The sequence below is a fragment of the Typopeltis vanoorti genome, chromosome 14 (assembly GCF_054136105.1).
Source record: "Typopeltis vanoorti isolate ZY-2024b chromosome 14, IOZ_Tvanoo_1.0, whole genome shotgun sequence".
Classification (NCBI taxonomy): Eukaryota; Metazoa; Arthropoda; class Arachnida; order Uropygi; family Thelyphonidae; genus Typopeltis; species Typopeltis vanoorti.
This window is the reverse complement of record NC_143562.1, coordinates 77,316,694-77,335,725: the sequence shown is the minus strand read 5'-3', so window position 1 is coordinate 77,335,725 and position 19,032 is coordinate 77,316,694. Positions and strand designations below refer to the sequence as shown.

The 19,032-nt window shown below is 34.9% G+C and overlaps 1 protein-coding gene across 2 annotated transcripts in view; it reads right to left on the bottom strand.

Moving 5' to 3' along the window:
• LOC150099690 (furin-like protease 1, isoforms 1/1-X/2) overlaps positions 1-19,032 on the bottom strand; it is a 280,807-nt gene that overhangs the window by 45,142 nt on the left and 216,633 nt on the right. For both annotated transcript variants that reach the window (XM_090403953.1, XM_090403954.1), the window contains exons 14-15: positions 16,052-16,285; positions 3,900-4,007 (exon numbers count right to left, since the gene is read on the bottom strand). In XM_090403953.1, the coding sequence (XP_090260079.1) occupies positions 3,900-4,007; positions 16,052-16,285 (342 nt within the window). The remainder of the gene's footprint in view (positions 1-3,899; positions 4,008-16,051; positions 16,286-19,032) is intronic.

Genomic DNA, 19,032 nt, shown 5'->3' with positions numbered 1-19,032 from the left:
CAGGAGGATGTGGAGGAGACTCATTATCAACAGTGACCCCACTTAAGTGGGAGAAGCTGCAGAAGAAGAAGAAGAAGATATATATTCGTATGCAGATTTACTCGGTTTAACAACATGTTTATTAATTTAATTTAAAGGACTTAAACACCGAGAATAAGAATAAGGTTTAATGAGTACACTACTAGTTTCGTTGGTAATCCAACTTCTTCAGGTGTCAAAGTACAAAGAATTATACAAAATAATCCGACGGAAACATTACATATTAACAACAACAGATCTACTAAAAACTGTAGTACAATTTAAATTTGAGTCCGCACTACAGTTCCGTTCCCATATAAGAAAAACATCATCAATATAATGGAGCCAGATTTTAGGTTTTAGTGTGGCTGAACAAATCGCTTTTTCTTCCAAGTCTTCGAGAAATATATTAGCTAGCACACTGGGGAAAGCGAATTACCCATAGCTAGTCCGGAATTTTGTTTAAAGATCTTGTCCTCGAATCTAAAGTAGCCTGAGTTGACACAGTGGGTAAGTAAGGTGAAGAACTTCTTTGATAATTTGCTCTTGAGAAGAGTGAGAACCTCTTGGGTTGGAACAGTTGTGAAAAGCGACACTACGTCGAAGCTTGCCATCAAATCTGATTTGTTCAGTTTGAGTTCTTTGATCTTAGAAACAAAGTCAGCTGAATTCTTTATGTAAGAAGAGGATTTGCCTGTGAGGTGTTTTAAGGAAGAGGCAAGATATTTAGATAAGTTGTATGTTGGTGAGTCGATGCCTTCAACTATTGGTCTTAAGGGAGTATGGATTTTGTGAATCTTAGGAAGCCCGCATAACTGTGGGATTAAAGGATGAATGGATCTGAGCGAAAGGAGGATGTTCCTTCGTAATTCCGAAGTTGATTTTAGAAGATTCTTGGTCCTGTTATGAAATTCTCTTGTGGGATCACTATTAAGCTCAGAGTAAGTGTCTGTCTCTAATAATTCAAGAATTTTATTGCAGTAGTCCATTTATTCAGGATGACAGTGGTGTTTCCTTTGTCAGCTGGAAGGATGATAATATCTTTATTCTTCCTTAGTTTTTTAATGGCTAGTCTTTCACTATGCGAAATGTTATCAGAAAGAGGTTTTGCATTATTTATTGTGAAAATATCTTCCATCCATAGTAGATTTGCATCTTGGGTTGGAAGTGAGGAAGCAACTTTTTCTATCTTAGTAAGAAAAAGTTCTTTAGGAATGGAAGTAGGAGCTAGGACAAAATCGAGTCCCTTTGCAAGAACACTTTCTTCTGTCGATGAGAGGATATGCGAAGATTTGTTTATAACTATTTTTTTTTAGAAAAGGAGGAAGCATAAGTAGATGAGGAACGATCCTGTGTACGTCTAAGAGAATCGGACTTTTTAATAAGTTTAAATTTGTTTGTGTTTTGGGATCTTGAAGCCAAAAGTGCGCTGAATTCTTTCGTGTTGTTCCATGACAAATTGTCTAAAGAAATCTCTGAGGTTTTCTAGTGAAGTCTTCTTGGTGAAATAAGAAGCTAGACTGCATTTAGTGTCTACAATACGTTATGAAAGAAGTTCCAGTTTAGCCTTGTAGTAAATTCACCCGAGCTAAATTTACCTTCTATGCACCCGAGCTGTTTTAATGGATTCTTTGAAATCAAGAAAAAGAGGTATGATAGCACTTACGTCTTTTTAAGAAGATTAAGAAAAGAAGAAAACACAAAAGAAGACCAGTCTGTTGATAAAAAGTCCAATGTTTCTGAGAGTTCTTTGATAATCTTTGATGAGATGTTGTGACTCCTCGTCATAAGGAGTATGGATATTCGTATGCAGATTTACTCGGTTTAACAACATGTTTATTCATTTAATTTAAACGACTTAAACACCGAGAATAAAAAAGAATAAGGTTTAATGAGGACACTACTAGTTGAGTTGGTAATCCAACTTCTTCAGGTGTCAAAGTACATAGAATTATACAAAATAATCTGGCATTAACAACAACAGATCTACTAAAAACGGTAGTACAGTTTAAATTGGAGTCTGCACTACAGTTCTAGCTGTATGTTTATGTGTGTGTGTGTGTGTGTGTGATATCACGAGAACGCTAGCACTGGACAGCGGAGCTATGTGAATCTGGTAAACTGTAGCTAAGGCTGCTATTCATATGGGCTGAATCGAGGGTAATTTCTTTGGACTTAAGAATACGTCTTCAAGTTCATCATAACATTTGTGAATATTAGAAGTTTGAGTCCAGTCTATTTGATGTTTGGAGGCCTTTATCAGTTTATAGAGAACAAGATGTGGCTGGCGAGAGCGCTGGCTTGGATTCTGTTATAGCTACAGTTTACCAGATTTGAAAAGCACAAAAGAGATATATCCTATAACAGAATCCGAGCCAGTGCTCTCGCCAGCCACGTCTTGTTCTCTATAAACTCTGTTGAAGGTTGCCAACATCAAATAGACTGGACTCAAACTTCTAATATTCACAAATGTTATGATGAACTTGAAAGACGTATTCTTGAGTCAAAAGAAATTACCCTCGATTCAACCCACATGAATAGCAGCCTTAGCTACAGTTTACCAGATTCGCATAGCTCTGTTGTCTAGTGCTGGCGTTCTCACGATATCACACGCATGCATAAACATACAGCTGGAACTGTAGCGCGGAATCAAATTTAAAATGTACTACAGTTTTTAGTAGATCTGTTGTTGTTAATATGTAATGTTTCTGTCAGATTATTTTGTATAATTCTTTGTACTTTGACACCTGAAGAAGTTGGATTACCAACGAAACTAGTAGTGTCCTCCTTAAACCTTATTCTTTATTATTCTCAGTGGTTAAGTCATTTAAATTAAATTAATAAACATATATATATATATATAACAAACAGAGCTGACATATGTTTTGAATTTATAGCAAAACTGGCCCACTGATAATGAAATTATGAATATATTAAAATATATTCTCTGTATAACTGCAGAACTTGCTGAGAACATCTTAAGGCACTGTTATTATCTAAGATGTAACACCAAATAATGTAAAACTGAATGTTGTAAAAGCAGGAAACTAAATCCTAGAATTGAGGGTGCTTTAATTGCAGGTGATAACCATATTATTATAATATAGGATACTTTTCTTCTCAGTGAATCTTCCTCAGAATTAAGGGTGCTTTACTTGCAATCACTCTCATAGGATACTTTCCTTTTGCAGTGAATCATCCTTGCTTATTCATTTTTCAAATGAGCTTGTCAAATAGTTAAGAATTTTTAACTAAACATTTTACTTTGATATTGGAAGATAAATATTACTTTCCACACAAAAAAGAGAAAGCACCTGGCTCTGCTCCCTCTCATATGCAGTTTTAATGTTAAATATTATATGAATATTTAAGTAAAATGAATCATATTATAATATATACACACACACATATAGATGTACATACACGCATACACACATAAACATATGTATAAAAACAGTTCTACCATTTTGTACAAATCAGGATATGAAATGCTTAAAAGTAAAAAAATAGCTCATTAACATCATATAAAAAATTAAATTAATGTAACAGTTGCTATTTAAAATAAATGCAGTTTCTTATAATGAGAATGTTGAAATTTTATAGCAAAATACAGCTGCATATATATAAGAGTTGCACTTTCAGTCTTCTTTTCAGCTTTTGTACAGTAAAAACATTTACACCAAGAAAACCATAAAAAATGCTCTTTGTGTTAAAAAAAATTAAAGAGAATATGAATAGCTTATATAATATCACATTCATTTTTAAAAGAAGAGATAACAAAAAAAAAAAATTAAGATCTAGTGCTTATTACTACAAGTATTAAGATCCTTTTGGTTATGGTTAGTAGTCCCTCCACCAGATGAAAATCAAGATGCACCAACCTAGACAATAGCTCTTCATTATGGCAATACATGCACTGCTATTATTTGGTTGCTCCATTTTTAAATCATCCTTTTTAACCTGAGGTTTGTGAGAGAAATTTGGTGATTCTGTTATAGAAAGAAAAAAAAAAGGATTACATGCTAATATGAAGTCATTAATAATAATAATAATAATTATTATTATTAAGGAAGATATAGACAACATAGACATTTTAATACACACTGAAATATCTACGAAAAACGGCAGTGGTATACTAATATTTACCAAACATAAACTAGAAGTAACAGAAATAAACTATAAATTAGAACTTGTAGAAAGCATATGTATCAAAATTAAAAACAGCAAACAAGAAAACTCCTTGATATTAAATGCAATAGTTTCTAGATGAATTAAACAGATGGCTTTCAACCACGGAAAAAGGCGCCTCAGAATACTTGATAATAATAATAGGCAACATGAATATAAACATTAGGAACATAAATAACAACACAGAACAATACCTAGACCTCTTATCAGCATATAACATAACCCCATCCATACAGTTGTATACACAAGAAGAGATAGTCGGAAATACAACAACCTCATCCTGCATTGATCATATAAATATAAAGGCCCCTCCAAACAGCCACACAGCAGCCGTCATAACAGGCAAACTGGCAGACCATTATTTCACAGCATTACAGTTACACACTGAGACTACAAAACAGTATTATAGCATTCTAAACGAAACAATAATATATGATGAAATCAGAAAAACAGACTGAATGCAGATATCATCTTTAGACTCTACTGAAGCTGTATATAATAATCTTAAACTTGCATTTAACAAAAATAAAAATACGCTCCCCAAACGAAACAAAATCCATGGATAACAGACAACATATTAACAGACATACAAAGAAAAGATGCCCTATGGAAACAACTTAAGAAGTCACCAAACAATATCGCTTTAAAAGCTGAATACAAAAGAAAACTGAATCTCCTAACAACACAGATTAGAACGGCAAAAACAAACTATTACAGCAACAAATTAACAACAGCTCAGAATGACATAAGGGAAACCTGGCACCTAATTAATGAAATGGTGGACAATATACACAGAACCACTGCCTCAGAAACAATAAAACACAGCTTTGCCTGCGACCTCAAATCTCTCAAACAGTTGGCAAACAACTTTAATCAGCACTTCGTGAACTCTGTCCAAAAACTACAAGAAACAACCTTTCCTCACACCAATGAACATTCTCCACTAGGTTCACGAGCAACCCTGTCAATGTGGTTCCCCACAGTAACAAAAGAAGAACTATCACTGGCAATTCAACAAATTAACCCTAACAAAGGACCGGGGATAGACTGAATCAGACCAAAAGACATCAAGAAGCACTCAACCAACCTACTTCCAGTAATACAAAAATTGTTAAATAAAATCTTCCAAACAGGACACATACCTGAAACACTGAAGACTGCATTAATCACACCCATACACAAACAGGGAAAAAGAAACATAATAAGTAATTACAGACCTATTGCCACGCTGCCTGTAATCAACCAAATCATGGAGCGCATTGTACATCAGAAACTCTCCACATACAGTGAAAAATTTCAAATCATACCCAAAACACAATATGGCTTTTAAAAAAATAAAGGAACAGCAACACTCCTGGAAGATTTCACAGATCTAATAAACGCTGCATTGGATAAAAACAGAATAACATTAGTGTATTCATTGACCTAACAAAAGCATTTGACACACTAGCACAAAAAACCTTGTTAACAAAACTAATGCATATCGGAATTGGAGGTTGTTTAAAGTCTTTAAACCAGTGGTTTAAAGCACATGAAAAACAAAAAGCACCACACGTATAGTGTGGTATGCTTTCTGTGGAGTACTGCAAGGAGCTGTCCTATCTCCCATTCTATTTATCATACAACATAAACCACCTTCCCCTAAAAAGTAAAATCTTCCAGTATGCAGATGACACGGCCATAGTAATCCACTGACAACAACGCAAATATCGCTTACACAAATATGCAACACGACATCAATCAAATCACTAACTGGTTATCCGAAAACGGCATATATATATAAACCCTGGAAAAACAAAGCTAATGATATTCAAAAACCGTCAAACCCTGCCCATAGAAACTAAATATCTCACTATCTGACATTCAACCTCCTATACACAAAACACAGAACCTAAAATCACAGTCATCACACAGGTGAAAACAACGCTATCTCGGACTTCACTTCGATGTTGATCAAAGTTGGAATAGCCATACAAACTACCTACATGCCAAGCTTAGGATAATAGCAAGCAAACTATACAGATTAAAAGACATTGCCCCAACCCACATAAAAATACTAATCTATAAAGCATTATGTGAAAACATTTTAAGATATGCAAACAGATCATACGCATTCTGCGCAGACGACAGACTTAACAGGTTACAATGGTTGCAAGATAAAATGGTAAAACTGATATTCTGGGAATAACCCACACTTATGCAGGAAGCATGGACACAACACAAAATATTTAAGGTGAAACACTTATGCCACTACACAGTCATGTTAAAACATTACTACAGCCCAACCTACAGAGTAACTAGAACAACATATCACATAACAAGACCACAGTCAACAAACTACATGACGTATAAGTGCAACAATCACTACCTGAAACCACCCGAAACTTCTACGTACCTGACGATAAACAAACTGCCATTCGACGATAGAAACCTAGGAACATACAGAGAGCTGAAACAGGCGCTATATAAATATTATAGCGAGAATGAAAATTAGAGCAATTCCTGCTTCTCTCTCTCTCCCCCTCACACACAACCTATGACAAACCCCCTCTCAAAAACCATCACTACAAGAACACAAACAAACACATCATGTCTAAATCCAACCCTACTTGCAAAAAAAAAAGAAAAAAAAAAAAGTTAAACTGTAATAGCAGTTGAAGTCTCCCAAGAACGTACCAACAAACAGTAAAATCAACACCTGGCTTGCGACCAGCATAGAAACATAACCATGAAACCACCGTCATGTGTTGTAAATATGCAATCAGAATATACAATCATAATTTCAATAATAAAATAAGAAAAGAAAAAAAAATATTATTTAAAAATATTAACTTGCAAGTATCTGTTACTCACAATTGTAATGTGTTATAAATATTATATATATATATATATATATATAATTATTACTGTATCTATGTATGCTTAGCTGAGACATAATAAAATGTTTAAAAATATATATATATATTAATAAAGACATCTCTGTGGAGTTGGAAGATTCATTGCAGGAGGCTCACACTAACCATCATTCACACAATACCTATTATAATTCTTCTTAAACTCATTCACTGTCAGAGCACTCAACTACAATTTACTCATGTTCTAAAACAGAGCGACAGCAGGGTTAAATAAGAGGAATGAATATACCATGATATACTATGATTGTGGATGTTCTTGTCTTTAATAATATCAATGTGGAATCATGTCCAGTTGACAAGGCACTGAATCATCAAGGCATTGAACATCAGTTCAGTGTTGCCAAGTGCAAGGTTACGCATTTTGGACAAAGGATATATCTGATGCAGAATCTCTGTATAGGTTACCTTGAACAAACTATTTCTATGAGAAAATGTTAATGAGTATCATAATAGCAATTCAATATAAGCAACACCAAAAATATATACATTAAATTTGCTAATATTAAACTGGATATCTTCTACCCAGAATCTTCAGAGTACAGTTATAACTATGAAAAGCACAAGCACCGAACTAAATAATTGCAGAAAATAATTCAAATTGTAACTGAAAGAGACCTAATGTCCTTACATGACAACCTTTATGGGTTGGAACTTTGGCAAATTAATGCAACCATAATTGTTGAGGTCGGGAGAGTGCTTTATAGCTGATGCTGAGTATAAAAATCTATACTCTGGATACTCCTTCACATAAGATTAGATGGAGGAAAATATCAATACTACATAGAAGTCGTTACAGGTCTGAGAGCTATTTTTAGAATTAGCATCAGCTATGAAGCACTCTCTGAACCTCAACAAGTATGGTTGCATTAATTTGCAATGATCTGGAAGACTATCATTTTGAGATCTGATAGCTTAACTTCTCCAAGTTAACTTTATGGTTATTTGACCTATAGTGGGCTCAACGTAAAGACATTAGTTCTCTTTCAGTGACAATTTGAATTGTTTTCCACAATTATTTAGTGCAGTGCTTGTACTTGTCACAGTTATAATTGTACTTTGAAGATGCTAGAGAGAAAAACCAGTGAAATATTAGTAAGTTTAATAAATGTATTTTTTCCTCTTTTGGTATGGTTTATACTGTGAAGTGCTATTATGAATAATCAACACCTACGCCTCTCCATATGTATTAATGAGTATAACTTTAATGTTTATAAAGGTAAGTTTATACACTGGTATCCAAAACCTAAGGATGAACACTATTTCTGAAGATTAGAACTGCAAATTCAAATGAATCATCTTGGGGCAATTTGTATAACTGACAATTTAGAGTAGAAAGTGGGTACATATTCAAATTTTCAAATTGCGTGCAAAGAGGTCATGTGGTAGTGCTCAATAGGATAAAAGGCAAAAGGCTGCACTAAGCAAATTTTGTTTAAAGGAAGCTCTTTTCATGAAGGAATAGTTGCAAACGTGGATGTCTTGTAATGTCTCAAAGACATATTTAGATAATTTCACTTGGGGAAGAGTTGTTGGAATGCTTGAAGAAGGCTAAAGAATTACTGATATTGCCAGAGAGTTTGGAATCTCACATAGTGTTGTATCTAGGCTCTGGGCAGCAATTTAAACCAATGGAATGTGTTCCAGACATTTGCTAACAGGAAACCCTTGCTCTACCATGGAGTATGAAGACAGATCTTTGGTTATGACAGCAAAACGTAATTGATACACTGCAACAGGTCAGCTTGCAAGTCAGCTCCATTCAAGCACAGGATACATGGATATCTCGACATCCATGTATCTGCGACAAGTAGGTCTATATTCCTGTAGTCCGTGTCCCTTATCCACAGCTCATCATAGAACATATTTTCAGTGGTGTTGTATCCATCAAAATTGGACAAGATACCAATGGGCTAATGTACTCTTTACAGATGAGAGCTGTTTTAGTCTTTTCTCTGATTCTAGATGACACTTGATATGGTGTGAAAGTGGTACTGCTTACCACTGTGAGAATCTTCTTGAAAGGGAAAGATATTGTGGTGCTGAGGTCATGGTGTAGGGAGGAATTATGCTTAATGGATGCACTGAGCTACAAGTGCTGGAAAAGGGACTATGACTAGTGAGCAATATTGCAATGAGGTTCTTCAACTTCATGTTTCATTGTTCCGTGGTGCTGTAGGCAAAGAATTCATTTTCAATTCATTTTTATGGATCACAATGCCACACCACATTTTACACAAGCAGTGGAGAAAGAGGACATTAATCGAATCAAGTGGCCATCATGATCCCCAGATCTCAACCTCATTGAACATGTTTGGTACACAATAGGAAGACTTTGCTGTTCGAAAACTCTTCCAGAAAACAAAGGCAAAAACTCTTAAATCACTTGGTGCTAAGCATAGTACGACATTGTGAGAGCTACAATGCAGTTTGGGGTGGACATTTACCATACTGAAATGTCTTTCCACATAGTCTTATGTAAGTACTGTACATTAACTCCTTAACTACATCCTTGGGAAATTTGTAACTTTTGCCAAAAAGATATTACAATTTAATTTGTACGAAATTTATAACACATATTTTGTATAATATAATTCATTAGTATGCTGGCAATAAATTAATGTTCACATTTATTGTACATTTATTTCACATTTATTTTACCTGTATATGAAAATTTTTTCATATACAGGTAAAAATGTAGTTCGTCCTTAGATTTTGGATGCCAGTGTATATTATGGATGAAGAACACTGCAGGAAGAGTATCACATTAATAGGATGGGGTTATAACAAGCAGCGAATTAATGCTTAGAAATTACTAATCTATTTAAGTCATATCATCAGATAACCAGCGTTGAAGAGAACACTTGTATGGAAAAGGAAGTTATTCTCCTATTTTACAAGGTTTTGATTACACCTTAACCACTATGTGCAAACATGGTCACCTGGGTTACACAATGGGATAGAGAGAGCTGAAAAGATCCATAGGTGATTGACCAAGAAGATAACTGATCTATGAAATTGTGCATATGAAGACAGGTTGAGGGAATAATAATAATATTATTATTAGACTTCCAAGGAGTCAGGAACTTATTGAGGGAGGCCATAATATTCGCACAAGCTGTCATACCTGTTCTTGAATAAATGTACACTCAACATCCAACAGCAATCCATTCCAAACACGCACTATGACAGAAAAATCTAGCATCTAGCCCTAACCCCGTCTTAACACATTCATTCTCAACTTCCATGGATGTCCTTGCACCCTTTTTTCACCCTCCATAAAAAAAAAAAAATGTCTATCTACCGAAATTCTCTATAGCTCTTTCAGAAGTTTGAAACTCTCAATTCTCCTGTTTGGTAGTGTCTGCAGCCCACGAAATCTGTTTTCATAATCTGGATATCATTTTTGACATTCACCTTTGCACTCTCTCTCCACTGTATCAGACTAACCATGGAAATCAGACCTGTTTGCAATAGTCCAAGTGAGGTCTTATCAAGGGCCTTTTAAAGAGGCAAAATGACTACCTTATCTTTACATGTCAAGGTTCTTTTTCAGCATTGCCATTATTCTCTGAGTAGTATTTGAAATATCTGCTATATGACCCTTGAACTTCAACTGCCTGTCTACTAAAACTCCAAGATTCCTAGCCTGATTAGTTTCTTCTAGCATAATCCCACCAATATAATACAACAAAGTGAATAAGCTTACATTTATTAACACTGAAATGACAGCAATTTTCATATGCCCACAATTCCAGCCATTTCAAATCATTCTGCAAGTACTGCATATCAGCAGCACACTTGATTACCAAACTTATCTTTGCATTAATAGCAAATAGCTGTATGTCACAGGTCAAATCCTTCCCAATGTCATTAATGTACAGACTGAATAACAATGGACCAAGGATCGATTCTTGAGGCTCACCACTAGCTACCTTGAATCTTGCAGATTCCCTTCCCCTCCTCATATGACTTTTTCACATCTGCTAGTCAGCAATCCTCTTCTTATCCATGCTAATATATTATAATCCAATCTCATATTCTCCAATTTATGCAACAGTCTTCCATGCTGTGTTCTGTCAAAAGCCTTAGCAAAATCCAAAAGTATCATGGTGTATCCATTCCCCTTGTCTAACTCAATGGTAACATTATTATAGAATGTGAACAATTTGCTAAAACATGACCTTCCCACAGTAAACCCATGCAATGCTGTTCATTGCAAAGAAGAGATTCTCAGTCAACTCATTTCTGAATGCGAGCCCTAACCAACTTTTCCAAAATCATCACCAACACTCCTGAGATACTGATTGGTCAATAGCTGGATACATCGGTCTTTGCACCACCCTTGTGCAATGGGATTATCATACATTCTTTCCACTCCTGTGGAATCTTCCCTATTTGTGAGACTCAAATTATATAGCATGGTCAAGGAAATAGCAAGTTCAGCTGAACACTCTTAGCACCCGTAGTAATATCCCATCATCTGCTATTGCTGAATTCTTATTCAGTTTGTACAATAGTTCTAGTAGTTTCTCCTCATCCACATGAATTTTCTCACACAGTGAAGACATGAGTTCAATGTTGCACATACTATGTTGATAGCTTTTAGCAAAATGGCTGCTCATTAATTGAACAATCACTCTCTGCTTCAGTAACCACATACCATGTGCATTCAGTAGCATTATTCTTTCAAATTCTTTTTTCTTTTACTTGCAGAGCCGGTTTCTTTTCATAATCAGACTTTGCATTCTGTACAACACTTGCGATTCTTCTGGCCTGCTGCTTATAATTATCATAACTGACATCATCCTTACGCACATGATATTCTTTCTACATCATCTTTTTCTTATGAATTTCTTGCTTAATTGGATTACACATCCATTTCATTCCTACTCTATTTATATTTCGAGCTCTAGGGATACATTCTGATATTGCGTCAATTAAGTATTTGACTTAATTATTCACTTTAGAAGAATTTCTATTGATATTCTTCCCATCCAGCAACTGATACCATGGCACAGAACCCATCATACTCCTCAGGTGGTCATAATTTCATATGTTTTAGTTCAGCATGTAACCTTTTCTGAATGGAACATTCATAAACTTAGCCACTTCCCAAGTGGCTAAGTTTATGAATGATCAATGTCACCAACTAGAGGCAGAATCTTTAACTGAAACCCCCTCTGATACTAATCAGATCTAATGCTCTTTGACCACAAGTTCCTTCTGTCACATGCTGCTTGAAGAAGTTGTCTTGATGAACTGAGTTTTATTCTTCTCATGTTCACAAATACTCAATCAATGTTTGGATAATTAAAATCCCTCAATATGATTACTCTTATTGAGGGATTTAAAAATTTTTAAATGCATCACCAAATAAACATCCATCGTGTTTATTTGGTGATGCATTTCTTTGTCTTTAGCAACTAATCCACCAGGCCTGTAACAACACTCCACTGTGTATTTAATCTTGTTAGACTTCACCTTGCAATGGCTTCAAACTCACTGCTACATGAAAAATTGTTACTAGTATTGCAGTCATAGGACTCAACTCTAACTGGATTCAAGTCATCTGATATCATTAGGGCATGCTCACTCCTCTCCTATCCTATCCTGCCTATTCTTTCTAAAAATACTGTATTCTTTGCACTCAATACCAGTTAGTACATCTACTTCTGATAGCCAGGTCTCACTAATGCCTACAATATGAGGTCTCAATATATTAATCAAGGCAACAAACTCTACTTCTTTGTTTCTGATATGTCTAGAATTTGTATATATACATAAGTTACCAGCATGCTCTTTTGTGTATACTTGTCTGTGGTCTGCATGACAGTTTGGCTACTCACATATCTCTGTTCTTATCTAGTTCCTTACTTATGCAGACATCTTTACACATGCTTAATAGGTCTGAACTGGATGTACAGTTGTTCTCTCTTCATAATCATTTCCATAATAATAACCATTCCAGTCATTAGTCATAAGTTACACATTTACCTAACACTGTTGCTCTTACACAAAGATTGTCATAATTCCTCCCATCAGAATTCAGTTTACCTGACTCGTGTGTCTCATATGAGTTAATAATATTTCAAGACTCCTGATGCCAAACGCATTCAAGTAATAGCTGTTTCTCTTATCAAATCCAATTTTCTCTCAAAATCACTCCAGGCACCTAAAACCTCGCATCCATTACTTCTACACAGCCTATGGATTCAATTGTTTGCCATCATAGCCCTTCTTCATAATTCATTTCAATCATATCTAGGTAATATAATATACTAATAAGTGTTATTTTCCCACTCTTCACTCTCACTTCTGCCAACAACCTTTTCATGTCTTCTCTCATACTGAATTTATCACTAGTTAAGTCATTGGTACCTACCAGAATTACGACCATTTAGCTTTTCAATTGCTTGTGTTATGTTTTTAATTTTTGCCGTGGGAAAACTTGACATTATAACCTGCTCATCAATGGCATGTTTTATGATATAGTTACTATACTAAGTAACATCCTTCTTCTTATAATCAACTTTACTTACCAGACTTTTGTTATTTCATACCAACTTACCTGATTCTGTGCTTTGTTTTCCATTTTGATGCTGAACTTTTTTTATTCTCTGTGTTCCTCTAAATGCTGCTCAACCTTCTGTAATTCCATTGTTGTCTGTCTAATAATCTGCTTTAACCTAGCGATTTCAGAGGTTAAATTATTTTCCATATCATCTTTAGTGGAAAAAACCTTCTTGTTCACTACTTCACTGTTCTTTTTAGCATTCCATTTCTTCTGCATTTCTGGCATCATTTTATAACTGTATTTAATATTAAAATATAATAATATTATGTTATAAAGACACTAAATAATCTAAATACATGAAAATCTACTCAAATATACTATAAAGCATTAATTTTCCAAGGAAAAAACACAACAAAACAGATAAAAATCACCAATTTTACACAAGAGCTAAATTGTACTGACCACTCACAATATGACTTTGAACCCAAATCTTTGAAGACCAAATATGGTCTTTAAAGTTTCAGGAATAGATAGATGAAAGCAGATATGACAAAAGCATACAAGTCAGTAAGGGGAACTTAATGGATACCAGTAAGATTTTACAGCTTATGGATGGTGAGGCAAAACTTAGGATCAATCCCTGGAAACTGGCTAAGGATGTGGCTAGGAAGCATATGAAGTCCAGATTTGTTTCATGGTGGGTAATGAATGTGTGTGGGGTATAGACTACTGTTAGGTCCTGTAAGTGTACCTTAAATTCAAGCAGAGATATGATACATACTTTGATTTCTTTCAATAATGAAATACAGTGATTGGGGATAATGAAAAGAAAGATACAAATGGAGGAAAACTCACATAAAATCTTTAAATGTAGAACTTTTGCCTAAGTGGCTACCAGATTCCTTGCTCTTGAAGGTTATCATATTTTGGATAAACCAGAAGATCTGCTTTTATTCGTCTAGTAGAATATGTTTTCTATTAAATACTGTGAGTCTCAACAGTCAAGACTTGCACAGCATGCTGTTGTCTACGTCTATTCCCTTTATGGGAGATAGTACTTTTAAAATCTGATATTCTTTCCTAACTTTATTTTCTATGTGTGTGTGTGTGTGTGTGTGTGTGTGTGTGTGTGTGTGTGTGTGTATCCTTTTTAAGTTAGGAAATTATTGACCTTATTTAGTTATCTTACATTAGGTACTCAGTTGACACATTTTAGAATTGTCTGTTATTGTTTAATTGCTGTTCTGTGGTCCTGTACTGACAATGCCTATGACACTTCGGAGGCGAAAATTCTACATTATAAAGTTTTTTACGTGAGTTTTTTCTCTGTTTTTATATTACTTTTGATAGGTATTTGAGTGAATAAAATAGTCCTCCTTCAATGAGTCCTTGTGCTCCTCCTTGGAATCAAGGACTCATTGAAGGAGGATTATTTTATAATCATAATTTATAATCTCACAGGCTAAGAATTAAAAAACAACGATTTATGTAATCCAATTTCCTTGAATAAAGTCAATTATTTTATTATCTAGCTAAAAATAACATTGTCATTTTTCACTGTTCAAGGTTCTGTAAAAACAGCATTTTAACATTTCTGATTTCTCTTGCATCTTAGGTTCAATGACCTGTCACAAGAACCTTTTATAGAAAAGTGTGGTCAACACAGTAATATATTTTAAAAACAGTTTACACATTTAAAGGAAATTAGAATTTAATATAACTTCCTATAATGTATTTAAAATTCAATCATTTTGTTCCTTAAAACTTGCAAAACCCTCTACCATCACCCTAATCTTAACTGATTAGATTGCATGCCTGTTCCAGAGTTCAGAAGTAATCACCATAATCTGCTCATTTTCTTTTCTTTTCTTGAAGTGCTATCTCATAGTAGACTAAACACCCCTTGAGAATACATATCAGAAAATTGATGATGAATTACAGAGGTATACTTGGTTTTTTATGAATTTTAATAGTGCACTCTCTAGTTCACAGTTGTGACTGAGACACAAGAAAGTATACTCATGCTGTGACTCATATTTCAAATGTTGTCACCAGTCTTCTATATCTCCCTGAATGTTGCTTATGTTACAATTGATGAAATATATAGGAGTTTATATTCAATTGTAATTTCCTTTTTATGCGTAAATTGTTTTCAAAATATATATTATGAAGCCTAAGTTAAGCAACTTGGCTTTTTTGAAACATGATTTATCTCCGGAAGGGTGGTTAATTACTGCATAGTGCATTATGGATGTTAATTGCATGTGTTCTTCTGGCTTGGTTGCCTGTATTTTAACATTAAAATAGTTTTTTAATTTTAAAATGTTAGTGTAAAATTTCAATACATTAAAATTTTTTAATATATTTCAATATTTTAAATTTGTGAAACAAAGTAAGCACTAAAAATGCTAATTACCTCGGTTGTGCTCTATGCTACTGTCTGCTTGAAGCATTTCTTGAGAATCAAGGAAGTTGGTATTGTGAAATACAACAGGTGATTCTTTTGTTTCATTTGGAGATGATGCTTGAGAAATGTATTTTGGCTGAGGAAAAGGAAGATAAATTTCAGGCTTATCAGTCTGAACTGGGCTATCAGGATTTTCTGTAGTACCATACAGTATCAGGTACCAATCTTTTAATGATGCATGACCTAAGAATAAAAAAAAAAGTGAAATTATAAAAATTCAGAAATATCCATACAAAATACCACACACACACACAGTTGACCCTTGAACAATGTGGGTTTGAACTGCGTGGTTCCACTTACAAGTGGATTTTTTTGAATAAATATATTTGAAATTTTTTGGAATTTGCGCCAATTTGAAAAAACTTGCAGACAAAATGCATAGCCTAAAAATATCGAAAAAAATTCATAAAAAGTTAGGTATGTCATAAAAGCATAAAATATATGTAGAACTAGTCTATTGTATTATTTACTACCATAAAGTATACACCAATCTATTATAAAAAGTTAAAATTTATCAAAACTTGCGCACATAAACACTTACAAATGTAGTACCATTCGCAGTCAAGAGAAATGTAAGCAAACGTAAAGATGCCGTATTACATCATCACTGCATAAAATTAACTGTTATTAATTAATTAATAACATTAAATTATTAAATTTATTTAATTAGAATAAAATAAATTTTATAACGATTCATTTATTAGTGTATAGGCTAGGCTACTGCGAAGCAGTCGTATCGATTGCACTAAGCCATAATGCAATCATACTGCTGCTTCTTTATTATCAATGCATGAATCGTTATACCTGTAAATAAATACGCATTTCTTTTTCACATTATCTTTTCATTTTAATGTCTGGTATTAGTAACATGTATAACATCTATGTGTTTTGTATCATATAAGACAATATTGATATAGGTACTTGAGAGACAGATGATTCATCTCTAAACAGATGGCATAAACTTATGGTATCTCGTAAGTTAACATAAACTTACAATTTATTTATTTATTTATGCTTATGGCTACATAAAACTGGTAAGTGAAGAGAGTACAATCACAATTTCTAGTAACAAATGATGAAAATCTTAACATATAAAAGTTCATTACATAAAAGGCACAACCAGCTTTCTAAGTCTTTCCTTTTTTTCTTTTTTTTTTTTAAAATAAAGCAAAAGTAATTTGTCATAATCAAGCCAGGGGCAATTATTGTCCTACTGTAACAGGTATGACAAGGCTGCATGTTCTCACAACACTTCACAACATAAATGTAGCTGTATCCTAGGTTTAATTAGAGAGCAGTTGTGATCTGTGTGAGAAAACTTGATCCATTAGAGGGGGGGGACCCATTTCACATTACATCATCTTCTAACATGAGGAGGAGTTCTGTTGATACCATGACGAGGACTATGAGAATAGCGTCTTCGTGGCAAGACGGGACCGTGATCTTCTGTTTCCTCCATAACCACCGCCACATCAACTACAGGTCAAGGTCCAGGCTAGAAAGCCAATTTAAGGCCTCATCCGTCACTTTGTGGATGTCCTGTAAGTCACCACCACGAAACTGGTGCTTTGGGCAGTCGTACACAATATGAGTAATCATCTGAGCCACTGGAGAACAATCACAATAAGGGTGATCTGACAGCCCCCATTTATGTAGAAGGTAGCCACATCTGCCCTGACTAGTTCTGATCCTGTTTATTGATGACCAAATCTTCCTAGAAATATCAAAACCAGGCTGCGGAGTACAGGGATCTTCTACCAGGAAGCCGTTTGTTGGTAGATTGTTGAACCAGTGTTCTCTCCATATGTCAGATATTGATGGAGTGCAGCTGAATAGAGTTCGTCCATGGACCAGAGAGGCTTTCTAGATTTGAGTCGTAGACTAGGTGGGTTTATGAGAATCTGATGTAGGAGCAGGAGTGGGTTGCTCATTGCTTTAATAAATTCCTTAATCGAGGTTCGTCTTCTCCGTATGAGTGGTGGAGCAATGTTAAATAGAACAGGCAACCAGGAGAGAGGGGTGCTTCTCACTGTCCCACTAATTGTGCGCATGGTAGAGTTTAGCTGAGTGTCTATAATGTTAGTGTGTGTGTACTTCTTTCCCAGACAGGGACACAATATTCTACTGCAGAGAATGCGAGGGCTAGTGCAGATGACCTTAGGACTTCGGTACCACAACCCCAGGTTGTTCTAGGAAGCCTTGAAATGATATTATTTCTGGTTTTAATTTTATTGAAGAGGTTGATGATGTGCCTTTTATAGGTTAGGCTTCTGTTCTACCATTTTTCCACAGAAAGAAAGGTTGAGTTGTCGATTCACCTCCGCATTGTAGGTGGAATACTGAGGACACTGTTTTCATTGGATTTGGCTTAAAGTACTCTTCCAGGGTGTTCAGGTCTATATTCAAGGTTGATTCTAGGTTGGTAAAGGAGGTGGATTGATGCAAGATCGCTAGGTCATCGGCATACATATACTTGCTTGATCTGGTATGAGGTAGATCATACAGGTAGATATTAAAAAATTAAAGGGGATAACACAGAGTCCCGAGGAAGACCATTGTGAAGGAATCTGGGCCTGCTCTTTTTTCCGCCAATATGGACCCAGATCTTTCTGTTGGAAAGAATAGAATCAAAGAGTTGTAAAGTTTTTTTATACTTTATAATATTTCTTAGTTTTAGGAGGAGGTCCCTGATCCAGACAGTGTCATAAGCAGATGTCAGGTCAATGAAAGTGGCTCCAGATTTAAGTTTCTTCTGGAAGTCTGCTTCAATTTGAGTTGTCAGGGCCAGGGCCTGGTCACAGCAGCAACTTCTTCCTGGCCTGAAGCCAGCTTGTTCAGTCGGGAGTGCTCTTTCGATGAGTGGTGAAATTCTTTCAAAGAGCTTAAAGGTGGGGCAAAGCAAGGAGATAGGTCACAGGTTTTTCACATCA